Below are 20,417 nucleotides of genomic sequence, written 5' to 3' on the forward strand. Positions count from 1 at the left end.
GCAACACCTGATGGCAAGTGCTTCCCTTGTTTTTTTTGGCCTTGACAGGTCTTTTTAAGTTCAATCTGAAGATTCTTTATGAAAAATTCCAGCAAAGCAGATTTTAAAAAGTCTATGAGGGTAATGATTATTCTTGCTGAGCTTATACAAATAATCAAGCCACATTTGTTGAAAGTAGACTAATTTTTCAAATAAACTAGTCTTAATTTGGCTATCTTTGGTATAAATGAGAGTGACAAGAAATTATGTTGCAATAGAAACTATAATATACCTTTATGGATATTAAATTCTAGTACTGCTCATTGACTTTTTGAAAATTGAATTTACTGGGGTGGCAATGGTTAAAATGATATAGGTTTCAGGTGTACAATTCTATAATACATCATCTGTATATTGTATTGTGTGCTCACCACCCCACTGCTCACTGACTTCTGAGTTTTTAAATTTTTCTACCCAAACTGGATTGGATCTGGAATTTTCTAGTTTTCTTTTTGGAGGACTGGCTACAAAATGTTATCAGTTTTCTTAAATATTTGGCTGCAATCCTCAAAACTATCATTTTCATTTTCTCACCCTTTAACTTGTAATTATTGAGAATTAAAACTGCCCTTTTCCAACACCATGCAGGCTAAAGGGGGACAACTTGATGTAAACTTCAGAGATATCACCACAGCAGCTCATGTATGGACAATCTCTATGCCTATTGTAAAAAGATTGCCAGAGACATTCAAACTGCAGACCAGGAGAATCTATCAGATTATAACTGCCTGTCTTCACTCCATCTGAGGATGATTGGAGACAGATCTAGAAATATTCTTGGCTGCCTGCCTACAGAGCTCAGAAACTGGGATTATAGTCTGCTCATATCATGAACATTTGTTGGTGTGTGTTTTTTTGTTTGTTTGTTTCTATAGAGATGTCTCTTATTAAATACCTGATTGCTTGTGCCATGGGCTTAACTTTGGGAGCCCACCTGCATCACCACCTCCGGAAATGAGACCGGACTGTTTACCTGAACTGAACTTTTCTCAAGACTGAGACTGGTTTAATGAGACACAGAACAATCTACCAACCCAACTTCTGGAGTGTGAACTATCCAGGGAAGTTTCAGAGAAGAAAACTGTGAGGGTTCAGAATGAGTCACCCCAACATGTCCCTCAGTGGTATGCAGATTGTTTTGAGCAAAGGAAACTTTAACCACAGGCACAAGAGAAACGTCTACTCCTCCCTTAATTACCTAGAAGAACTTGAATTAGGGATCTTGCCCATAATTAGCAATTATTAGAGATAACTAATAATTATTAGAGATAGCTTTTGACCAATCGATAGGGCAGCACAAACTTCTATTTACTAAACATCTGCTCTTCCTGCAATGACCCTTTGAGGCTCTCAAGGCACTTCAGACAGACATGAGCAGAGCAAGGACGATGGGCCAGGTACCGAAAGTCACCAGAGTGGAAAGCCCCATGTGCCTGGCAAAGGACAATTGTAGGGTGGGACCTTGCCCCCAGGGTGACCTTTCCTCCCCTAGCATATCACTGGTCATGCATTTTGTTTGGACCCCCTGACTTTTCCTCCCCAGAGATAACATCTAGGCTTCAGTTGTATTTCAGCTCCAAGCTCAGAATAGCAGCAAAACCAGACAAGCGACCCCGTGGCTGACTTCAGAACCAGCTGTACTGACTAATGACCCCTGTCCTGACACTGACTAATCAATCAGTGGAGATTAAAAGGACACACCTGGAAAGCTGCTGAATAGTCTATTAAGATATTCCCCTGGGACCTCCCTTAAAATCTCCACCCTTATGACTGAGGACCCAGAGGCTCTCCCTCCTGAGAGCAGGCCTGCACCTTTCACTTCCCCTCCCTTACCTCAGGCTCTTTACCCTTACCTTCTCCATTCCCAAGCTCCAAGGGCCCTTCCTTTACCTCTATAACTTGTTTTCTAAGCCCGTTTCTTCTATGAATTACTTCTTCTATCTCTTTGATTTTATAAATAAATATAGTCTTGTAGTTTGAGTCTTGGCTCTGAATTCTTCCCTAGCCAGAACTGAAGTACTGAGGTTGCTGAACTCAGATCCAGTCTGACCCCACAGATCTTACACCTGGTGCCATTCCCGCTGCCTAGAACATACCTATTTGGGTTCAGCTCAGAATGTCCTGTGCACCCATGTTACTGTTAGAGTCACCGAAGAAGGAATGCATGAGGCCAAAGTGGTAGGGGATTATACATTTACTAGAGGCCCGGTGCACAAAGTTTGTGCACGGGTAGGGTCCCTAGGCCTGGCTGGTGATCAGGGCCAATTGGGGCCTTATGGCTGCTGGCTGGGTCCTCCCTTTGTTCCGTGCCACCCCCTGGTGGTCAGTGCACGTCATAGCGAGCGATCGAACTCCTGAGGGGACACTTTGCATATTAGCCTTTTATATATATATATAAATTAGGTCATCTGGAGACCAGATGGGCTGAGCCCCAAAATGGCACCAGCAGCAGGTACTGGACAGTCAGAGGTTTTAAAGGCAGGCTTTTTAGGTGGGAATTTTCTGGGCAGTCCGGATCCTGGGCAAATCCGGAGGGGAAAGATAATGGTCTTAGCAAATGGGATATGGTCTAAGCAAAAAGGAATGTCGGTTATGAAGTGGTCTAAAGGTCAGTTCCCAGGGGAAGGGGGATCGATTCAATTATTTGATCAGACCTAAGTTACCTTTCTATCTCTGAACATCTTCTGCATGTGGGGTCTCTGACTCTCTCATGTATGTGGGGTTGCCGTACATATGTATATATTAAATTTGGTTATTTTCTCTTGTTATCTATTCTTGTCTATTTGATTATTAGACTAGCCAGAAGAACCTTGAGGGTAGAGGAAAATTTGTTCCTCTACCACAGTGTTTATTATAAGAATGCAAAAGTATTATTATTATTGCTGTTGTTATTATTATTGCTGTTGTTACTGTAGTGATTTTCAATAGTGAAGGGATCCGTTTGTCTAATGGTTTGTGAGCCTTGAGGCTAAGATGATATCATATGATGCTGGTCCCAATACACTCACGGATGAAATTTGCACTGAGATCAAGCCCATGATTTAATATGAAACCTGAAATGTGTGATGTTCTATTCTGAGCTCAAGAATGTGGTTAATGGATAAACTTTCTGAGGCAAACTCAGAAATGACTGGATCCATTATCTCCATGGCAGGGAAAGTAGTGCAGCTCTTTTCTTTTGTGGGGATGGGGAGAGGGAGTGTATTCAGCGTATTTTGAACACTGCTTGCCTTCTTCTTGTATAACTGAAGGTATGAAGTGGGCATCTTTTCTATGATAATCCTTTCTTAATATGGGTCAGTTACCAATATTTTATCCTTGGCACTTTTAATGTTGTAAAATATTGGCAAGAGTTCCTTTAATGGGAAGTTTGTGTGTTTTTTTTTGCCAGTGCCACTTCCTCTGAGACATTTTCATCCTTTATGTCGCAATCACTTTCCTCATTTACGTTGATAAATTTGCCTTCACTAAGTTCTTTCCCCTGCATCTCTCAAATGGTAGCAGTGAGAATCCCACGGCCAGCTACTTGTTTCTTCTATAAACCATTACACTTGTTTTGATTTTCATGTCTAGTGTTATCATTCTTCCTCTCTCTGCTATACTTTCATCTTTGCTGGCTCATTCTCTCTTTCAGTTTTTCTTTTTGTAAAAGGTCACACGATTTATCACTGGGAGATAAGGAAGCAACACAACTACATGTTTTGTGAGTGAACTGAATAGCAGATCCTCAGTGACCGAATCGAGACTTTGCAAAAAGTGAGATATTTGGTCACTGACCAGGCTGCACATCTGTTATTTACGCAACGATCTGTAGTGAAGTTTGCACTTTATACCATTACTCACAATTATTATACTGTGATAACTGCAAGTGAAGTTTGTACTTTATGCTCTTAGTCAATACGCTGTGATAAATGAAAACTGAACTGTGTTAAGAGGTTGGTATTATTTAACTGAAGTAATTGATGTTTATGCATATCAGAACAAACGTGCAAAATGAGGACTGCTTGTATACACCCCAGAGATTTGCTAAAATACCATCACCTGTCATGCAAAATTCAGGATAATGAAAATCTTAGGTCCCATCCATTGGACTCTATTTTAAAAAGGGGAAGTTCTCTGTTACAACATGATTCACAGACAACATAGTCCTATGGCCTGAACCAACAGAAAGGGAGCCACTGCTCTGAGCAAAATGAAGTTAGGTAACCAACTGTGAACTTTGGATGTAGTTATTTGTTGTTGCTTTAAACCAAGTAAAGAAGTCATATTGAGAAGAACAAAGCTGCCCAACTTTCCTGTCCTGCCTTCTATTTAACAACCAAACACTTCCTGAGAGGGCGGATAACTGAAAGTTCTCGTGCCCTTAGGCTGTGGCCTCGAGCCAAGAATCTTCCCCTTGGACTATTTCACAACTTCTTTGGAAGGTCAAGGATAAAGGGAGAAAGAACTACAAAGTACTTGCCTTCCGAAACTTTTTCTTTTTTAAAACTGTAATCAAGATCTAGAAAGTGGAAATGTCTTTATAATCTTCCAGTTTATTCTGAATTCTGAATCTGGAAGTGAGAGCCAACTAGAGGAGGTATCAAAATAAAGGGGACGAAATCAGTAGCTCCCCTCGGAGTCAAAAGAATTAATTGAGAACTTAACTCCAGGCATTAAAGTATTCCCAAGCTAGAGTGTATCCATCTCTACCTCCAAAAACACTTAAATTGTTCCTATAATACAGCTATCTACTCTTTACTTTAAACAATGACAACTAATTAATATTGACTTGGAAATATGGCTGAAACAATGATTATTTTCTGTAGAAAACAAAACAATTCTGAGAATTAGGGCTTATCATACCTTTCTGATAAGATCTGAGAGTTCCATTTCAGCTTTCTGTTGAGCCAAATCAGATTTCACTTCAGAGTAAGTGTCATTGATGATGGCCAAGAACATATTCTGTTTGTAAATCAAAGGAAAGTTGAGGTTAAAATAGCTACCTAAATGTATTTTGTAAATAATCCAATCTTTGGCACATGCCATTTTGTTCACCATTTTTAGAAAACAATTGGATGTCTTAAGAAGTCACAAATTAATAGTTTTGCTACCATATTGTTTGGGAAAATTATTCTTCAATGAAGTCATGCCAAAGGAAAATGTGACATTTTCTTACTTACAAAACCATATATTGTGATGTATTTTGCAAAAAGAGACAAGAATGAAATACAACAAAATATTAATGTATTTAACTATGAATGGAGGGATTATTTTATTATTTTCCTTATCTATATTCTCTACATTTTTTTTCATTTGACCTAAATTATTTGGTGTGAAGAACTCTAAAACAGCTCTTCAAATTTCAACAGTCCACACAGACAAGTGGAATTCTATGCTTATGCCAAATATTGCTATATAATATCATTTGAGATTTACAGAACATAGAAGAGTTAAAAAGATCTCTGCAAATAGGAATATGGTAAGTGTAGTAAGAAGATAGTCAAGAAAAGCTTAATGGACAAGACAGACTTTGGAGTAAAGCAAACTTGGGTTTTGGTCTTGGCACTGCCAACACTGTTTAAATTTTCTAATCTTCATTTTAAAATGTATTTATATTAATAAAATGGGAGAAATAATAGTATCTCCTCTACATATTTGTTGTAAGGATTAATGAGATAATCTATGTGAAGTATCCAGAGACAGGGCCTAATGTATGGTGCTACATAATTTATAGTTATTATTATTCAGTAATAGTCCATTTTCCTGACTTTTCCCTTCCCCAGTATAATGGTTTGCTTATATTTTCAACACCTGTTTCCAACAGATTTTCTGGAAGCACTGCACCCAGTTGATTAGGTCCTTCCTTTGTTTTTCCTTTTTAGCACGTAACTATGATTTGTAACTATAGAATTGTGCATTTGAGTATGTTTGTTTTCCCTACAAGTTTATGGGGTCTTCATGATGGCAGGGTTGGGCTCTATTTTCCTAACCACTGCATGCTCAGTACCCAGCACATTGCCTGGAATACAGTGGCTCAGTAAATATTTATTGTACGATTGATGAATGAACAAACAAGAGGTCTATTATTCGAATGGATTTTAATGGGCTACTAAATTGCTATGAATTAAGGAGGAATATTGTTTAAGATTCTGCAGCAGAAATGAGAATAGGATATAGAATACACATAAGTTCCTAGCTTAATGCTCAATTCCAAGGGCAGCAGTTGTAGTAGGAATAACATCTCCCACCTCTCCTTTTCAATCCAGGCATCTAATGTTTTATGTTTGTTTCCAAATGGCTGTTACCTAATGCCTGCAAATGTATTAGCTGAAGTGGATTAAAGTGTGCATCCTATGAAGAGATTTAAAAAATTGGAAAGTGGCTGAGAAAGGCTCTTGGAGGTGTGGGAGAGGAAGTTCACCCTCCTCTCCATCCTGTCTCACAAGGTTCACTCAATGTTAGAGTCTTTCCCTGTTGATGATGGAGCTTTTGCTTCCTTGCCTCAGCTGGGCCACCTCACACCAATGTGGCTTCTTGTTAATAGGGGCAATAAATCAACACCTGGCCATCATCACAGAAAGGTGGCCAACACTGCACTTAGCTTGTCATTTCCGTAAAAAAGAAAAGAAAAAACAAGGTTTGTATTGACAGTAGCCTCCCCTCTTTCTGGGGGCTGGGGGCAGGGTAGGGAGAGCAATCCTTTTTGTGTAGTAGTAGAAAAAATTATTTTAGTATAAAGAAAAAAACTAAGTTTCTTTTCATGTTCTAGCAATCGATCTGATAAAGTGACTGAATAATTTAAAAGGTGCTGTCTACTGGAGGACAACATTCGAACAAGTTCACATTGGGGCATTTCTACTTGCCACAATCATGTCCCTCACTTGGCGGACCAACATATGAAGAAAACTTAGGTGAGTTTTCTCAATTCAGAACTCTCAATTCCTGGTTTTTGTTTTCTGAGTAAACATTCAGAGATTCAGATGTTCCAGAATTCAAAGTACTAGCAATGTTAGAGAGTAAGAAAGGCTTACTTTTTCCTCTATTTTTTTTACTCTTTAATATATAATAAGGAGAAACTTAGGAGGCTCAGTTAAAAAGTAATCGCAATACATGCATACAGCAAGATACAAATGAACTTGCATGATATTCCTGATTCTTCAGTTTTATTAAAATACATCTAATTCTCACTTAGTAAATACTATATACTTAACCACTAAGGACTTGGACCAGCTCTGGAGATATTACACTAAATTACTGAATCTTATACAAAGAATCTTTATAAAATCCATTGAAAACAAAAACGGTTTCATTTTCTTAAGATGATGGTTGATGTAAGGGATCCTTAAATGTTAGTGTTTAAATGAAAAAATACCCACTGCCTAGGTTAAACTAACTTAATATTTTCTTAGTAGAATAGACAAATAAATGTATAAATGTTAAGATGAAGGACAAAACGTCTTTAAAAAAAATCCTAATTAGCTTAAGACCAAATGGTAAGAATGTTAATTTGTACCAAATCAAGAGAATAAACAAATATTTTTTAATATATTTTTTTCAAGCAGTTTTCATACATTGTTAGATTTAGTCTCTAGGTATGCTAAATATGAGTAAGCGAAAGTAAAATATCTTGACAAGCAATAATTCACTCAAATATTACTCTTGACATACTGGATCTAGCTTGCTTAGTCAGTTCCTCTTTTTTAAACAGAAGAGAGAGAAATGCAAAGTCATGTTAGCAAATGACCACGAAAAGCTGATGTTTGTGTTAACAAAGCATGTGAGTAAGTATAGTCTACTTTTTAGGCAAAGCACTATTTTAAGGAACTTTATAAATTTGCATTTGATCTATATTTTTCCTTGAATAGACATTATTATCTACCTATAGTTAGATAAATGAAAGTCCATGGAAAAGGTATTTGGTGAAGACTTAAAACTGTAAAGCAAAGACAAATAAAATAAAATATGATTTATAATACCCACATTTTTCTACTTCCTGGGATTTTTAAAAAAAAAATGATAGGGAATAGAGTGTAGAGAAAAGAAAAGATGGTGATTTATGAAATTTAAATCACCTCACTCTAAATAAAAGCATACGTACCAAAAGAATGAAGAACATAAAGAATACAAATGTAGTGAAATAAAGTGGTCCCAAAACTCGATTAGCTTCCTCAATCTCTGCGAAGTTGATATCACCCAAAATGATACGGAATTGAGTGAAGCTATAAACACAAAACAAAACAAAACAAACACCACAAAACAAAAACAAAGAATGTACAGCATTGAGGCAACATTTCTTAAAAGACGATTTCAGGCATTTTTTTCAGAGTAGATAATTGTCAAATAACAGAAAACTGTCAATTCCTTTGGAATATTCTTGCTACTTATATGAGCAATTGAAGCCTTCTGGAATAAAAGTAATTCTTTCATGCTAAATATTATTTCAATTTGGTTAATAAAAAAATAATAATTATTATTGGATAACTTATAAAGCAATGGACTATATGAATTTAATACATAATTTATGTAAAACATGGTAACCTTAAACCTTTACAATGGCCATCTGGGTCTGAATTTAAAATCTCTTTAAAAAAAAAAAAAGATTTTTGAAGGAGAGCCGAAATTGTATGTCTCAAAGATCCAACATTCTGATACACACTCAAAGTGGGGTCTAGAGTGGCCGTGTGTTACCAAAACTGGGTCTTAATTAGTAAAATCATTTTCATTCCTGACTTTTATTAAACAGCAACATTAATGAGGGACCCCCATGTGCAAAGCCTTATTAACTTCAATTATCATGATCATCTCTTTTCCTGACTCCTTTCTAAATGGAATGGAAATCTGATACTGGCTACTTTTCTTGTTTTTAATATCATATTTGAGAACTTTGGAAAAAGACAGAAAATTCTTGTACTGAGTTTCTTCTAGAATATTAGAAATACTATTTTTTTTCTTAAAAAAAAAACAAAACTTGATGTTTAAAACATATGGCAACAATATCGACTAGGAATAAAAATATAGGCAAATGGACTCTTAAAAGCTACCATTTGCATTTGGTGCTAAGAAGACCTTGATCTTGGAACAGTGTTAATTTACTAAAGCTCATCTTACTAAAATGTCTCACTATTATATGAGCTGTTACCTCAAGCATCAGCATTTCAGAAAGTATGGTCATCTTTGCATTGGTGGGTCAATGCTTCTGGGAAAGAGATTTAATTCTAATTTTAAATAACTACTTTTAAACTCTGGGTTAAATAGCAACCATGAAGATTTATCCTTTATCCCTGAGAAGGCAGTGACATCCCTGGTTAAACTTTTCTTCTTAATTTCATATATACTTACATACACTCTTGGAAAGTACTGAAGTCATCAACCTGAGTGCCAAAGACAAGGTATGCCAACTGAGCATAGGCTAAGAAAATAATGAAGAACATAATTGCGAAACCAAAGAGATCTTTGGCACACCGAGACATGGTTGTGGAGAGCTGACTCATGGTCCTGTTGAAGTTGATGAATTTGAAGAGCTGCAAAAGACAGGAAGGGTATGAACAGATGAATGGGTATGTACAGCCAACAGAACATTATTCAGCCTCACAAATGAATGAAATGTTGATACATGTTGCAACATGAATGAACCCTGAAAATATTATTCGAAGTAAAAGAAAAGTAACTTGCTTTTTTTTCCCCAAATCGAGTAAATTCTATTTTCTCATTCAAAAAGTATTTTGGTTGCCCACCATGCGCCAGGCACTATTCTTGGAGCTGGGAATATAGCAGTGAACAGAACAAAGCTCCTGCCCTCATTTTAGTTACACTTACCTGGTGGTTAAAATACAGTAAATTGTAATTAAAATGACTAGTGGTAATTTTCTCTCAAGGAAGTTTCAAATAAAAGAGAGAAAACCTCCCACAAATAAAAACTAGTAAAAAAAAAAAAAGAGAGAGAGAGAGAGAGAGAGAGAGAGAGAGAGAGAGAGAGAGAGAGAGAAAGACAGCAAGACCTCCAGGAAATACTTACTTCAGTTATTAACTGTCATTTATTGTTCATCAGACTATGTACCAGGCATTGTGGGGGAGGGCTTAAGTAGACCGCCTCAAATCTTAACAGTGACCAAAACATTGGTAGTCTATCTCAGGAGTCAGCTGGGCTTGGAGTCAGGATTTGAACCTAGCTCTGTCTGACTGCAAAGCCATACAAAGCATTTCTGTAGACAAGGCAGTGAGGATGGCTGCCCGGGTTGAGCAGTTCACAGCCCAGAGGGCATGGCCACCTGCACAGCTCTAGCTAGAAGCCTTGGTGGAAGAACACTGGGGAGATACAAGGAAGCTGAGTCATGACCCTGCCTGAAAGAATGTAATGGTTCTTTAAAGCTTTGGGGGCAAGATATTTACAACTGAAGCACTAAATAAGCCACCCAGAATTTTACTTAAAGACCTCTTATAAACTGTTTCTGGCCACATAAAAATGTTTTTCAGGGTCTTGTAAACACATTATTTAATACAATCCTTATTAGTATCTCTATGAGATATTATTACTACTTTTTAATGATAAAGGTTTGGTATGTTGGTGAGAGCTTCTCCTGAACTGAATAAAGAACTGAATAAAGAACATGAGAGATACAGGATGAGGTCTATGCACTTGGATAAAGCTCAGGCATTCCAGGTGTGGATACCAATTCAGCAAAATAAATAACTGTTGGTAGGTGCATTTTAAAATGGTGCTGCTCAATAGAACTTTCTGTGATGATGAAAATGTTCTCTACTTCCACTGTCCAATGCAGTAGCTACTAGCCACATATAGACTTCGTGCTCTTCAAAATGTGGCTCGCCCTGACTGGTTTGGCTCAGTGGATAGAGCGTCGGCTTATGGACTGAAGGGTCCCGGGTTCGATTCAGGTCAGAGCACATGCTCGGGTTGCGAGCTCGATCCCCAATGGGGGGTGTGCAGGAGGCAGCCTATCAGTGATTCTCTTTCATCATTGATGTTTCTCTCTCTCTCCCCCTCTCCCTTCCTCTCTGAAATCAATAAAAATATATTTTTTTAAAATGTGGCTAGAGTGACCGAGGAACTGAATGTTTACCTGTATATGATTTTAATTAATTTAAATTTAAATTGACACTGGTGACAGGCTGGCAGCTGCCCTGCAATGACGGAAATTTCCTGCATCTCCAGAACTAAGGCTTACTGTATATGATGAAATGCCCTAACCTTTCACATACATGGAAATGTACATTACGTCTTGGGAAAAGAAGGAAATGAGTGATTAAGGAACTGCTCAGAAGAAGTGCTTGTTCCAACCTCAATTCTAGGTAAAGCTTCCCTATGGCCTCTACCTGGAAGAGAGGCAATCATTCTAGAGAGCACTTCCAATCAGTATGTCTGCCCCCTCTCTCCATTCCTCTTAGTTCCTTGTCCTTCATCTGGTCATATCCATATCCGGGTGACCTGTTCCTGTTAAAGTAGCCTGGGGCTCTGGGCCCAGCTGCCATACTGAAAAGGCCTCTATTGCTTCTGTTAAAACTTGCAGGGACAGGTCTTGCAAGAGCTCAGGTAGCAGGGAGCATCATTCACCGCAAGAGGAATGAGCAGAGTCCCACTAGTTTACTTTGAAATACGGAGCAGCTTTGGCTGCCCATTTGAATTTGGCCACAAAAGCAAGTTTCTCCAACATTTTGTGTGATTCGTGTTAATAAAAAGAAGGGAAAATATTATTAAAAATCCAGAACATGAAATTTGTACATTACCTTAATCCAGACAAAAAATACTATGACCGCAGCTATATTGTTGAACTGTATTTGCCAGTATGCCAGATGCTCGAAGTTGGGGAAAGTATTTTGATCTTCCAGGAACTGTAACAGCACCTCCACGCTCGACGTTCTGTGTATGTTAATTCCTATAGCCATCACTGATAGCTGCAGAACAAAAGACTTCTCTATTATTACAGTGTTTTAGAAATAGGTAACTTATCCTAAAGCAACTAGTTTATTTCTCTCTGCCATTGTATTAATTCTAGGGACCAACATTTTTCTCACCCAATTGCGCTCACAAACGTCACTCACATAACTGGAAAGTGTTGAGCACTGCCGTAAACCAAGTAAAGCAGTATATTGCTTCTTGCACTCCTCTAGTTAGGAACAGAAATCCAATGAACCAACAGGAGTTAAATGCACTAACTCTGTCCTCAAGGAACGCATACTCTAGTTCAAGACCAAATAAATACACAAAAACCTACTCAGGAATTGGCACCACACAACGTAAGGTGAAGGGTGACAGACATATTAAGGAAAGAATGAGCTTGGCCTTATAAGAGGGAGGGAATGATGTCAGAGAGGGCTCAAGAAAGTTTGCAGTGGGAATACATGGGCCAAGGGTTTTCCTCCTGCTTGTTTCTGTCCCTTAACATATGACCAACAACTTTTCACACATGCTTTGGTCCTGGGCTATAAAACCATATCTGAGGGGACACTGGACCCTATACTTGCATCCATCACCATTGGAGTAGCATGTACCTGTGGGAAGTGCTAGTATGTAACCATAACCCCTTGCCCTCATGTGAAGTCTGAGTCCAGGACAGGTGGGTTGTGACAGGTGGTGTAACCCTTGCTGCCCATTCTCCCTTTCTTCTCATGGATGATGGTCATTGACCACTTCATTAGTTCTTCTCTTTTAAAAAAAATAGGTTTTTATTGATTTCAGAGAGAGGAAGGGAGAGGGCGAGAGGGATAAAAACATCAATGATGAGAATCACTGATCGGTTGCCTCCCGCACCCCCTCTCCTTCCCCAATGGGGATCGAGCCCACGACCCGGGCATGTGCCCTGACCGGGAATCGAACCATGACCTCCAAGTTCATGGGTTGATGCTCAACCACTGAGCAACACTGGCTGGGCCATTAGCCCTTCTTGAGAGGCCATCCAGATCATGGTCCCAGGGGATTATCATATCAAAGATCTGCCTGGCTGCCAATAAGATTGGCAAAGCCAACCTCACCACCTTCCTTTTCCTCTTTATGAAAGAATTCTAGAGCCAATCTTGTATTTCTGTACTGTAGGAATATTTTCTTTGAGCTCTCTGGATATACTGAGAATGTTTTTCTCCTGGGACTTAGCTGAGGGATGAAAAATAAGTTGGGGGAAGTGCTGACTGACTGAATCCAACAACACCCCTTTACCCAACACACTCAGAACAGTGTGTTCTTCATCCAGTGTTTCACTCTGCACAGGACAAATGTTTATAAAAATATAGAACATGTAGTCATTTATATAATATCAATATCATATCAACACACTAAATTTCCTTGAGACTTTTCCTTCAAAATAGAGAATGAAAGAAAGAGATTTTGTGAACATTTGGGTTGTTATGTCTTTCCTGAGTTTTCTTTGGAATTCTCATCCTTGTTTACAAAAGAACATTCTCTCTTTACCATAATATAAGTTTCACAAGGGCAGGGGTTCTGGTTATCTTATTCATTCCTATGTCTCTAACACCTAGAACAGTACCAGGCGCATAGTAGGTATTCAGAAAATATCTGGTGAATAAATTATTTTCACCATGTGAAACCTACCACTCAACAAAATTATTTGAATTTAGACTTCTTAATAATTTTCCTTTTTTTTTTTTTTTTTTTTTTAGTAATTCTGTTAGTTTTGAAAGACTATTGCTTAGGCGAAGTAAGCGTGTAGACTTACAAGTGTTAGGAAAACACACACACACACAACACACACACACACACAAATAGAGGAAATAATTTCAAAATGATTCTAAGATGTTATATTTTTATTAGGGTATCATTTCTTTTCAAGTTTCAGTTGGACTTTTTCAAGTCGGGTGGCAAGCAAATTTGGGCCAGATCAAACAAAAAAGCATTGGCTCCTTTCATAGGGTTCAAGGTCTAATGGAACACAGGGCGTGTGTGTGTGGGGGAAGAACGGAAAGTCTGCCCTTATTTCCACTGGGTCAGGAAAGGTTTGAAGAAGAAGTGAGATTCCACTAGCCCTACCCTTTTTTTTTTTTTTTTTTTTAAAGCACACTGTTTGAAGTGTCATCTTGGCAGTACTTAGAGTTAAGAAAAATAAGAACAGCAGCACAGTGAAGCAAGTTTTCAAAGAAATACTGCTGAGCCAAAGAAACTATCCTTAATTTCCATGATATCATCAGCTGTTTTTTCCAGTGGTCTCTAAAGTGGGGATGAGACAATTCACTGGAGTTGGGAGGAAAACATTAAAACTTCAAGGCAGGTGACAAGAAACTGTTAGAATTCTATTTCTATTTATCCCAATCTTTAAATTCGATATTGTGTATTTTTTTTTTACAAATATACCCTTTATATCAACACACACACACACACATGCACTTCATAGATAATTAGAACACATTAGGATATGCTATCAAAGTTTTCAGTGACAGATGAACATAATCACAAAAGGCTGAATGCCACTGCCTACCCTTTTGTTGACATTGGAGAAATTTAGTAAAAAAGAAGACTGATATTAATTAGATAAAATTACATGTACCTTTTTACCATTATCAACAATGACGTAAATATAAATATATTCATATAAACAATATCAGTAGGTTTTGCATCTTTATAGTCCCAATCATTGTTTTCTAGAATAATTTTTAATGTACTAGTATATGGATTATAGTCAGCCATCACACAGTCCAGAATATTTTGAAAAATTACTTCTAGTATCATCACCTTTCCAGCCTCCTTGAATACTGCAATTTTTCTGTAACTGTGTTCATTATTAATCCATTGAGACATTGGGGATCAAGAGTTTACCTATAGGAACTGGGTGAAAGGAGGGATGCACTTCTAACTGCATCAGGGTCGGCTAAGTTTCACACCGTGTTCTGTAGGCGTTTTTATTTTAAGCAAAAGCTCTTTCTGAAGTACACATGTGCGTGGCTTATGAGGCAGTGGCAGAGCAGTGAAGACGGTTATTGTGAGAATTAAATGAACTTCTGTATATGAAAAGCACTTGGAACTGTGCTTAGCACAGATAGCTTCTCAAGTGTTAACAATTATTACTATTGCTCCTGTCAATATTGTTATTGCAATGCAATTTGTCTATGTAGTTCTTTTTGTCTTAAGTATTCTTTTATTCACACATGAGTATCATTTTTACATTCAATAACATAATAGATTAACATATTAATAACATTCAAGAACATATTTTCTGTATTTCTAATTCTACTGATGATTCGATAATGACTTGATGCAAAGGCTTCCCAAACTGATTTCTGATTTCGGGGGAAGAGTACTGATAAAGTAGAATACCAGAAGAGAGAATGTTTAAGAGGGTGATGCATCACTTACTGAGATTTCAGAGGGCATCTCTGCTGGCCAACTTTTAAGCATGTGACAGTTAAGCATGCCATTATATGCTTAACTGTGTAACAGTGCTTAGCAATAGATTAAGTGTTATTGATGAAGAGAGAAAAACTTGCAGAAATACATTTCTACGCTGATGCTTCTGGAAGGAAGTGGTTAAGATGCTGCTGAAGGGAAACCATCTTGACAAAGTGTTAGAAATTATAATAGCCTGGCCGGTGTTTCCCAGTGGTTGACCTGGTACAGTTGATCATACCAGGAGGTCATGGTTCGAATCCCGGTCAGGGTACAAGCTTGGGTTGCAGGCTCGATCCCCTGTAGGGGCATGCAGGAGGCAGCCGATCAATGATTCTCTCTCATCATTGATGTTTATATCTCTCTCTCCTTCTCCCTTCCTCTCAGATAAATATAAATAAATAAATAAAAATAAATAAATCTCCTTTTAATCAAAGCTACTGTCCTTCTCTTAAAGAGATTAGCTATATTATCTGATCCCATGTCAGCTTTATTTCCTTTCTCCTATCTCTAAACTCCTTTCTTTTCCCATCTCATTCTGCCTTCTTTAGTCTCTTTTCTCTTACATGTTCATGTAAGAATTATTGTTCTAGAAATGATAGCACCTCACCTCCATTAGAAAAAAGGAAATTGTCTGAGTTCACTGAGAAAATAAAGGAAATCTTGATTTGGGGCAAAGTGCAGGTTCATGTCAAACATTCTTGGGAATCTCCTGCTCTGGAAGACCCTGGACAATCTCTGATCCTTGAAACAGTGTTCGTGCTAAGGGAACAGCTGTTCATTTATTTATTTGAAATTCCCTGAAGACTGTGTCAATGAGAGAAAAATGTGGATCCTTGATTTACTGATATTTTCCTAAAATTTCTCTCTCTTTCTCTTCCTTCCTCTGAAATAAAAAAATATATTTAAAAAAAGAAGTTATAATAGAGTCATGGGCAGGCAAGTCTTGACTCTGTCATAACTCTTATGATTTCTTACACCTCATACAGAAAAACTTGCTGGCCATATATTTTGCACACTGTAAGCTACTTGCAGAGAAATGTAAACTGTGGGGAGGTTTTCTCTGCGACCCAAACTATGTCAGGCTGTTTCTTCTTGCATGTGTGCAGAAAAATGTGTACTAATTTTTACTAGTTGAAGAAAAATATCATTAGCAAAAAACAGAATCAACAACACAAAAGACTTTCCTTCCCCACATCTCACGGCATGGCAAAGGCAAATATGAATTATTGCTATTTTTGTTATTAGTGTGGCTGAGAGATTATTGCAAATGCCTCTTTACTCCCTGATTCAAAGGGGTTACTCATGCAAAATGAGGACATAATGAGTAACACTGGAGTTGATGAAACAGGAGGTTTCAGATTCTCCTTCAGGAATATCAAGGTGCACAATGCTGAGGAGACAGACTCTCATTAACATGTTTTTATCATGGAGGTGGATATTGGTGTTGTTCTCGAACCTACCACAATGATCACAACATCCAGACAATTCCAGAAACTCCTGAAATAGTGTAGCTTGTGAATGCGAATCTCCAATATCTCTTCCACCACATAGTAGAGGATAAAGAAACAAAAGATAATCTCACAGGCTGCCAGGAAGAAATCAAAAGTCGTGACATATCGGATCAGCTTTACAGGCTGAAATTGCCAAGATGGAATCACACCGCCTGTTGCTGGGAATTCAACCAATAACCTGCATTGTAATAAGAACAATTAAGACAGTAGCAATAACAACATACGAATGCGTCCGGGACAGTATGTCCATCTATTTTGTCCCTGCACTGGAAGGTAATCAAATTGCAATCACATGTCACCCCGAACTAGTGGCAAAATGTTTATTTATCAAAGCCAATGACTCCAGACTTGTAGAATTTTATGTAACAAAAAGTAGAGATTTCCCAAGGCCTCTCAGACTTAAAGAGATTATTCCTCCTCACTCTCCCTTTTACCTCTCTGATTTTTATACTTTGAAAATGCTGTATACACTTTTTTTGTGATGTACAAGTTAAATAACAAACAAGCCTTTCTAGGCCTTTTATTAAATGCAAGTCATTCTATTAGACAATGAAGAACATAAGAAATATAAGTCATTCACTCAAAATATGTATGATCTGGCTGAGAATTGTATGTTTTGCACATATAGAACGAGAGGGATGGAGTTTCCCATTCATTCATTTGGTAACACTAACTAGCATTGAATAATTTTTCCTGGGGGGTACTTTTTGCTTCCCTTCCCAAAGCCTTACAGCAAGCAAGTCAAACTCAAAGGCTAACACGGGCCAAATAAACAAGGTTTAAGTTTATGTGGGCCACAAAAGAACAACAGCTTCAATTTTCATAGAAACATAGGTTTATTTCGAAAAGTATAGTATAAAAGGAAAGAACAAGAGCCATGATAAAATTAATGTTTTCTTCCTGACACTTGGCATCTCTTCTCTGCTATATCTTTCCTACTTTGGGGGAAATCTTGTTCGCAGTGATTACTTTCAAAACTGACCCAAGGTGAGTGTCAGTAATTCTGGATCTGTCAGGAGATTTATTTCCTTTCATAATTGTAAGTATCGGCTCACACTGTTATATTGGCTAGGCTGCAAAAATATTCATTGTGGGCCGCATGCGGCCTGCGGGCCATGAGTTTGACATGCTTGCTTTACAGTAAACAGGTGCTCAGTAAATGTCTGACTCCTCCCACCCCTCATGTCTACTGAAGGCATTGCTCTTTAGTGGTAGCATAATTAAACTGAGGATGTTTCTTGCCAAATTGCCATTTTGTAGGTGTCACACTGAGAAAATTAAATGACGCCCTTAATGGCATAGCCTCTCTATCAAACTAGAAATAGGATCGCTACCTCCTTAATTGTAAGACTTTTAAAGGACCTTTAGTCAGCATCAGGCAGAACCATTTCTCCCATTACAGGATGGGTGACCGCACGGAGAGCCTGAGCATATAGGACTCACACAGGAGCAACAACCAAGTACAGGCAGGGGCCACAGCACATTAGAACTGATCACAGTCTCCTGCTTTTTTCTTGACTATTTGAAACTCAAGAGAGCAATACTGAAATGAAACGCCTCGTGACAGCCTCAGCACAAACTCACGAGGGCAGGAAGTAGGCTCTGTGCCAAGTCTCACCCCACATCTGTCACCCCCTTCCCAAAATGTAGACAACAGTGTAGAGAAATGAAGTAATATTCACTCCTAAAATACGGGAAGTGAAAGACATATGCAAGACTTTCTATAAATAGATAATTCCTTAAAAGTCAATCAGAACTGTCTGCCTATTTCTATCCTCTTCCCATCCTTGCTGGAATCATTACAACATTAAATAAAAATTGTGATTTTCATTCATTTCTCTGATATTACTTTCTGAAAAAATTGTTAAATACAAGGAATGGGAAAAATGCAACTGGCCATGTAAAGCAGAGTTGAGTTTAGCCTAAAAAATGGTAACAAAATAAGGAGATTATAGAATTTATCCTTCTTATTTGGTGAGTAAATACACGTGCAAGTAATTATGTTGGCGGCGTTTGGGTGTTGGCAACATGCCGTTCACCAGGATGATTAAAGTGGGTGAACCCCAAATCCCGTTGCCTATTCTACTTTTCTTTTTTATAGTACATATTACCTTCTAATATACGCTTCGACTTATTTGTTTCTTTTGTTTATTGTTAATTGTCTATTACCTATCTTCGGGTTGAATGCAAGCTCTGCAAGGGCAGGCATCTTTATCGTCTTCACTGAAGGGTCCCAAAAGCCTAGAACAGTGCCTGGCACCATATTCAATGCTAAATAAATGTCCGCTGAATGAATGAATGAACAGGAGGCCCCAGACAAGTGAGTGGCATCTTTGTCAGTGTCCTCACTGCCACCTAAGTGGTTATGATGGCAATGTCACAGGATCTATAGAAGGAACTTTATGTGCCTTTGGTGAGTCTCGAGCAGAAGCAGGTACCTGGGTATCCTACTGAGCCCAGAAATAGCTCCTACCATTGTGCTCATGTTCTAATAGCAGGGGCATCATCTGAGAATGGGAAACTCAGGGAAATGAGTCAAGATTTGACGGCTGGGGACCTTGGTCACGGAGCATCCAGCATTAATCAGCCTCACAAGGGGTAAAAATGTATGTTAATAAAACAATGCTGTTGGCATGAACTTGGACCAGACTTAAGATTATCCCCAATCAGTTATAGTTCAGGATCTTAACTCCTTTCCCTCCAATATCGTTATCCCAATAAGCCTTCAGTTTTCACCCCTCCCTCCCTATCAGCTCAGATACTTAACACTATCATTTTGCCAACTTCAGGCAACAGTTTTCTGACCCATCTCCAGATTAGGATGTACCTACAAATACACAAAAATGGGAGGGATGAGTGGCCTTGGTACATACCTGATCACACAGAACAGGTTAATGTTGGCGTTGTACACTGAAAAGTCAATAAAAGTTGCCCTGGTTCCTCGATCTAGCCAGACATTTTTCTTGAGACTAGCAATCTGAGTGGCCGTTTCCTCTCTTGTTCTCGACAAATCCAGGTAATAGCCAGCTCCACTGTAAGTTGCGATCATTCCCCAGTGGCTACTCCCATTCAAATCTTTTTCGCTCGTGTAGATCCAACTAATTAAAAAACAAAATGAAAACAAAACAAACATGTAAAACCAGTGGAAGACTTGTGGCAATTACGAAGATGGCTGGTTCCTGGTAAGAGAGTTTGCAATAAAAAATATACGTCTTACCGAGCTGAGTAAGGTGCTTGACATGGCGCTTCATACGTGTTCTCTTTAATTCTCATGGAGTTATTACTCCCATTTTAGAAATGAGGGCCCTGGGGCTTAATGAGGTCAACTTAAGCCTCAAAGCTTTTGAGGGCAGAGTCAGGAACCTAGATCATGACTGTCTGTCTCCAGACCCTGAGCTATTAGCCCTTAGTTCATATGGCTGCCTTCTCTGGGTACCTGTACTCTGGGACTAGATGACACAGGTGGGTGGGAAAGGCATTTTTTTTTTTTTTTTTAATATATTTTATTGATTTTTTTTTTTTACAGAGAGGAAGAG

At 38.2% G+C, this 20,417-nt stretch overlaps 1 protein-coding gene across 2 annotated transcripts in view; it reads right to left on the reverse strand.

The window, feature by feature from the left end:
* Nucleotides 1-20,417, reverse strand: part of PKD2 (polycystin 2, transient receptor potential cation channel) — a 60,874-nt gene that overhangs the window by 15,883 nt on the left and 24,574 nt on the right. The window contains exons 5-10 of one of the 2 annotated variants that reach the window (XM_028148269.2): nucleotides 19,755-19,979; nucleotides 16,831-17,059; nucleotides 11,764-11,931; nucleotides 9,361-9,542; nucleotides 8,120-8,240; nucleotides 4,885-4,983 (exon numbers count right to left, since the gene is read on the reverse strand). In XM_028148269.2, the coding sequence (XP_028004070.2) occupies nucleotides 4,885-4,983; nucleotides 8,120-8,240; nucleotides 9,361-9,542; nucleotides 11,764-11,931; nucleotides 16,831-17,059; nucleotides 19,755-19,979 (1,024 nt within the window). The remainder of the gene's footprint in view (nucleotides 1-4,884; nucleotides 4,984-8,119; nucleotides 8,241-9,360; nucleotides 9,543-11,763; nucleotides 11,932-16,830; nucleotides 17,060-19,754; nucleotides 19,980-20,417) is intronic. The other variant, XM_054727559.1, reaches the window with a different exon arrangement.

Source organism: Eptesicus fuscus, chromosome 2 (genome assembly GCF_027574615.1).
Source record: "Eptesicus fuscus isolate TK198812 chromosome 2, DD_ASM_mEF_20220401, whole genome shotgun sequence".
NCBI classification, from domain to species: Eukaryota; Metazoa; Chordata; class Mammalia; order Chiroptera; family Vespertilionidae; genus Eptesicus; species Eptesicus fuscus.